General features: G+C 44.0%; 1 protein-coding gene across 2 annotated transcripts in view; it reads left to right on the top strand.

The window, feature by feature from the left end:
- Nucleotides 1–6,000, top strand: part of RNF157 (ring finger protein 157) — a 79,003-nt gene that overhangs the window by 54,865 nt on the left and 18,138 nt on the right. For both annotated transcript variants that reach the window (XM_018555290.1, XM_018555291.1), the window contains exons 12-15: nucleotides 369–481; nucleotides 1,054–1,286; nucleotides 1,406–1,511; nucleotides 3,974–4,085. In XM_018555290.1, the coding sequence (XP_018410792.1) occupies nucleotides 369–481; nucleotides 1,054–1,286; nucleotides 1,406–1,511; nucleotides 3,974–4,085 (564 nt within the window). The remainder of the gene's footprint in view (nucleotides 1–368; nucleotides 482–1,053; nucleotides 1,287–1,405; nucleotides 1,512–3,973; nucleotides 4,086–6,000) is intronic.

Below are 6,000 nucleotides of genomic sequence, written 5' to 3'. Positions count from 1 at the left end.
CCCCCCTCCCCCTTCCGATCCTCCAGCTCTGACTCTAGATAGGCAAAGCCCACTGTCATTCAACTAGCTGGGTAGATCTCAACAGTATTGTCGGGATCCATCCCGGTGCAACGCTCTCAGTATATAGTGAGCTACAGCTCGCTATATACTGAGCTTTGGTACAGGGGAGGACGGTAGTATATGTCCTCCCGTGACCCTTAAGAGAACTATGGGATAAAAAGGTTACCCCATAGTTCTCTTTTAAGAAATGAGTGTATTTCTTACAGGTTAACAAGGGTTTTTTTTTTGCTGTCTGTGCCCTTGCTGCAAATATTCTACTATCTTCCTTCCTGTCCCTATTTACATCATGTTCTATTTTTTTCCTGCAGCTTTTCGAGCTCTTCTTCAGATTCGGGCAATGAGAAAGCTCCCTGGTCCTCACTCGCCAGCTGGATTCAGCCCTATCATTGCAGCACCAACCTCAGACTCTGAAGAGCACACCGTAAGTGTAACTCACAGCCTCTGTGTGAGGCACTGAAAGGCATTTTTTATTTGATTTAAAAAAAACACTTGGATGTCTTCCTCTATTTCATCTTTATGATTAAGTACCATTGCCTGAGTGTGCTGTAAGTGCCAATCCTTATTTACCCATACTTTGTGTGTGTGTGTGGGGGGGGTTCCCTAAGGGCAGCTGCATGAGAAAAAAACATGTTGAAAGAAACATGAATATGTGTTGCTGAGGAGGGGGTCATTAAAGTTAACCTGTTGATGTGTGTATTATGTACATTTTTCAGCTTATTTATTAAATAGTTATATTTGCCCCTTATTTAGCTTTATTAAGATAGGTTGGACCTTAGAATAGAAGTTTCTTATGGATAGGAAGAACCATGGAGGGATATAACTTGTCTCTCTAATCCAAACCATGAATAGATTTTGTTATACACTTCTTACCATTGTCTTTAATCTACTACTTCACTCTAACTTCTCATTGTACAGCTATTCCTTTTTTGTAATCTCATATCATCCCTAGTCCATCTTACTCTTCCATCTCTCTTAATTCCTTCCCCATATCAGTCGGCTGAACATGTTCCTCCTGGTTATGAGGTGGTTTCCCTCTTGGAAGCTTTGAATGGACCCCTGACACCATCACCATCTGCCCCTCCACTGAGAGCTCTGGGGGAGTCTCGGCGGCCTGGCGTGCTCCCATCATATGGCAGCGATATTCAGCTCCCCCACCTACGGATGCACTCACCTCTGCAGCACCTATGCGGCAGCCAAGCTCTAAAGCTGAAGAAAAGTATTTCCAGGTATGTAGGGTGTTTGCTGCAATATCTTTATGAAAATGTTCAGGAATGTTTATTGAATGTTATGCAGTCTGTCAGACTTCACAGTCTCTTTACAATTATATCATATCTTTCCTTTCCAGGTCAATTTCCCAGAATTCTTCTGTGTTGCAAGAAGATGAAATGGAGAAATCATTCAGTGAAGCTGAGATTCGAAGTCCAAGGAAAAAAACACCTCAACTAGCCGAGGTCAGTAAAGAGCTTTTGCAGTCCACATGTGGAACATAAATTTATAATTGATAATTTGCCACCTCTGCATTATTGGGATATAGGGTTTATGTGCAAGGCCCTGATATAAAAGCCAGTGATTTATATATATTTATGTTGCATGATATTACACATCAAACATTTATTTTCAGTAAAAAAAAAATACATTAAACTTAATTTTAATGTGCACAAACAAAATATAATCATCATTTTTTGTAAAAGCTGAAGTTTAAATTTTTTGGGGGTAGAAACCGCACCAAACACATTAGAAATGCGTAATGGTGTGTATCCCCTTGGCTTCAGCTTCTTCTTCTTTTGAAACCCTTCCCCTCACTGCCCCTTACAGCTGCAGGATATTACACTCAGTGGTGCTCTGAGAGGCTACAGGGAGAGGAGTCTGTGAGCAGCTACTGTGAAAGTTGCACCACTGGCCTTCCCATTTATGTGTCTTCGCCATTCACAGATCTCCTATTACTATTATGCCAATGCAAAACTGCAATGCATCGAGTTCTATGAATGGAGGAGAGAGCAGCTGAATGACAGAATCTCCCGCTGCATTCAGATAGCTTGATGCATTGTGGGATCATAGTAATAGGACATCTGTGAATGGCAGAGAGAACTGAGGGGGGTGGGCCAGCAGTGCAACTTTTCAGACTAGGTGCTGAAAGACCACTCCCTGCAGACTGTCACATTGATGGGAAGCAGCAGAAGCTAAGAGCATACACACTAATGCACTTATCTAATGTATATGGCCAACCTACCATCACCTGTTAGCTGTCTGAGCCTTGCCTTGTATTCTGAGCTTTACATTGCCTTTCTGCCACATGGTTTCAACATGTCTGATTCAAGGGGGAGGGGGGGCAGTCCCACTGTACCTAGTGTTCTTAGCTCACACTCTACTGATGCCTCTGGTGCTGTTTGCAGTGTGCCAACTCATGCGGCTGATTTCTGCAGCCTAGAATCATCTAAAGTCTGTCCGGTCTGTGCAGTCTTCCTTAGCTCTAGCAGGTGTGGCTGGTTCTTCTGCCCTCTCAGCTGAGGTTTTTACTAGTCATGCAAGAATATATGACCCACATTTTTATTTATGACTCTGACCGCAGAGACCACATTTACATTCCCGTGTCTTCCCCTGCAGATTCTGTATCTGATCCGGCAGCTTTGGTGGCCTGTGAGCCATCAGCTGCTAAGACTATGGTTTAAATTGAATTGTTTATCTAAAGCATAGCTTGACTCCGAGAAGTCACAGTCTTCTGCCATTACTCCTAAATTAAAAGAGACTGTTCCAGCTCCTATTGATGTGATGCACATCATTCTGAAACTATGGGATTAGCTTTTTGCTTCTTCCAGTTGTATTCCTAGTCTTGGGCCCTTCAGGGCCCCTACAATCGTAAAGACTATCCCAGTGCACCCGCTGTTCCAAGTCTTCTCTACAGAGATTGGAAGCACTCTGACAAGATGTTTGCTCCCCCAAGTGCTTATTAGCCTTTTAAAGAGGACCATCCACATCCAGACCCCTTGAAGCTTGGCGCTCAGTCTCCCCACAAAGTCAGGATCTCAAAGCTTGCCAAATCATCTAAGAAATCTTCCTCAACATACATTTATGCCTCTGATGTCCAAAGTGGGGGTAATTGTGTTAACCTTGACAGACACTTGGACAACTTGCATCTCAGATGCATGGGTGCAGGAGGTGTTTTCCTAGGGTTACAAGGTAGAATTTTGCCTACTGTCCTCTTCTCGTTTTCGCACGATCTTCCTGTGTCATGGCACAGATTAGCAGAACTCTGTCAAGCTCTCCTGGTATTCTGGATCAAAGTGTTATTATCCCAGTTCCTGTTGCAGAATGGTTTCAGAGGTTTTTACCCCAGCCTGTTCAATGTTCCCAAACCAAAAGAAGCATCTGCCCCATAATGCAGCATTATCACATTATCACAGCCGCTGCTCTACCATCCAGTGCAAAGCGATCTGCCACAGACCGCTTTTCACAGGGTAGTGGGGCCTGAAGTCTGTCTAAGCAGGGCCTTAGTCTCTGCAAAAAGTCCTTTGCCCTAAAACCACAAAGTTAGTAGACGATCTGGATGAAGAACTTATGATACCAAAGATAGAAACAGGGCGGTGGGAGCAGAGATCTGCATAGGCTTCAAGTCTGACAGCACTTTATCATGTCTTTTGAGTTCTATTACCCTACCATTTATGGATTTTGCGGTTTATTCACAATGGATTTTATGAAGAATGGGGTAAAGATCTTAATTTTGGCTCAACTCACTTCTGGTTATTCTAGTGCCTACTATCATAAAAACACAGTCTTAGGATCTATATCATTTGAAGGTTTAGACAGCTATACTGTAATAAATGGCAAGACTTTGAAATAAAACACCGGAAGGGGTAAATAGATTTTGAAAAATAAAAATAAAGTTTTCACATTCATTGTTTGTGTTTTACCCCAGGAGTGTGGAGCTACCCCAGAGAGTGAGAACCTGACTCTGTCTTCCTCTGGAGCCATTGACCAGTCTTCTTGTACAGGAACGCCCCTATCCTCCACCATCACTTCTCCTGAAGGTCAGGGACTCTGTAGTAATCCTTTATTCACAAAATGATTGTATAAAACACTTGTTATATTCATGATCTCAAGGGGCTGATGCTGTCACAGGCTAGATTCACATAGGCCACTATGTATAAGGCCATGCCTAACAGCACGCCCTTTTGTTACACTAGTTGCTTTCTATCGTGGAGGCATATAAGTGTAATAGGACAGTTGTACATGGCAGTTTGCACTTAGCAACTTTCTTTAGAAAATTAGAAACGTCAGATAACATTTCATACATTTGCTGCAGGTTTGTGTGGCTAAGCTCGGCACTTTCTCGCTGAGCCCCGCATCTGTGGTGCTGCTGTGTGGAAATCTCTGCACCGCCATGACTTACATAGGTGGCAAGTGTAAGAAATGCTGTTCTACCTGCTATCAGTAGAAAGGACTGTTCATACATTTGATCACATGCTGAATGACACTTATATTTTAGCGCAGCCTTTCACACAGTGCTGCAACACATCTTTAGATGATTGTCAAACAACAGCTGTCACTGGTTGCAATTCTATATGTGCGCCTCCCAGCGCCTACACTGTGATCAGGGCTGTTTTCAGCATAGCCATACACGCTCCTGGGTCATAAAATGGTTGCTCAGGAAAATACACGATCTGCAAAAGGTTCTGATATTAGCCAACAGGTGAAATGATTAGCAGAACACATGGACACAATTAGTTGACCCACAGGAGCGATGCAAGACCTTGTTCACATTTGCACATTTTGGATACGGATACGGTGCATTAGGAAAAGTCCTGCTTGCTCCATCTTTGATATAACTTCCAATAAAATGGGTATTACATAGAATGCAATAGTAATGTGTGTAATATGCATGTAAAACACCTGACGCACTGCACCTAAAATCCGCAGATGTGAACTGGGTCTCATTCCTAGGAATAGCTAAATAAAGGAATGATCTGGTCATCATCCCGAGGCATATGTGTGTGGAGATTATAAATATATATATAATACAGTGTGCTGTTTTTCAGAAACAATAAGTAAAATGCAATGTTATATGGATTTATTATACATATTAATTAGGGATGCACCGCTATTAGTATCCATGCCGAGTATTTGGACGAGTACTCGTACTCACCCAAATGCTCCGATACTTACCTCCGATTCCGGAACTTCTGGTCAGAGGGAGATTTCCCTGACCGGCAGTGCCGTAGGGGAACATGGAGCCAGCTTCCTGAGCAATCAGGAAGCTGGGTGGCGAGTAATGACCCGCCTCCTGGCTTCCTGATTGGCCGAACAGCCGGCTCCTCGCTAATCGGCCAGAAAGCCGACTTCCCAGTCAATCAGCAAGAAGCCGGCTGTTCGGCCAGCTCCATGCTAATTGGCTGGGAAGCTGGCTTTCCAGCCAATCAGCATGGAGCTGGCTTCCCGGCCAATCAGCATCAATCCAGCTGAACAGCCGGCTCCCTGCTGATTGGCTGGAAAGCTGGCTTCCCAGCCAATTAACATCGAGCCAGCCAAACAACCGGCTCCTTGCTGATTGGCTGGGAAGCCGGCTTCCCAGCCAATCAGCATGCAGCCGACTTCCCGGCCAACCAGGGAGGTGGGTCATTACTTCCTGATTGGCCGGGAAGCTGGTTTCCCAGCCAATCACAATCAAGCCGGTCAAACAGTATGGAGCCAGTTTCCAGGGCAATCAGGAAGTCTTGCAGCATGTCATTAAATGCCGTCCGGCTTCCTGATTCCTCAGGAAGCTGACTCCGTGCCAGCAGAGGCACCGGTATCAGCGAGAACCGAAAGCAAAATAGTTGTACTATTATACCGAAAAACTGGTATTGGTGCCTCCCTACTATTAATATACCAATAAGTATAACGGTCTTTCAAAGTAGATTTCCATTCAAAACTGTTTAGTTGATTTTGGGTGAAGGGTGATTGAGG

This window comes from Nanorana parkeri, unplaced genomic scaffold, assembly GCF_000935625.1.
Source record: "Nanorana parkeri isolate BGI_ZX_2015 unplaced genomic scaffold, ASM93562v1 scaffold190, whole genome shotgun sequence".
NCBI lineage: Eukaryota > Metazoa > Chordata > Amphibia > Anura > Dicroglossidae > Nanorana > Nanorana parkeri.
Note: the sequence above shows the minus strand (reverse complement) of the source record. Positions and strands in the feature narration are given on the sequence as shown.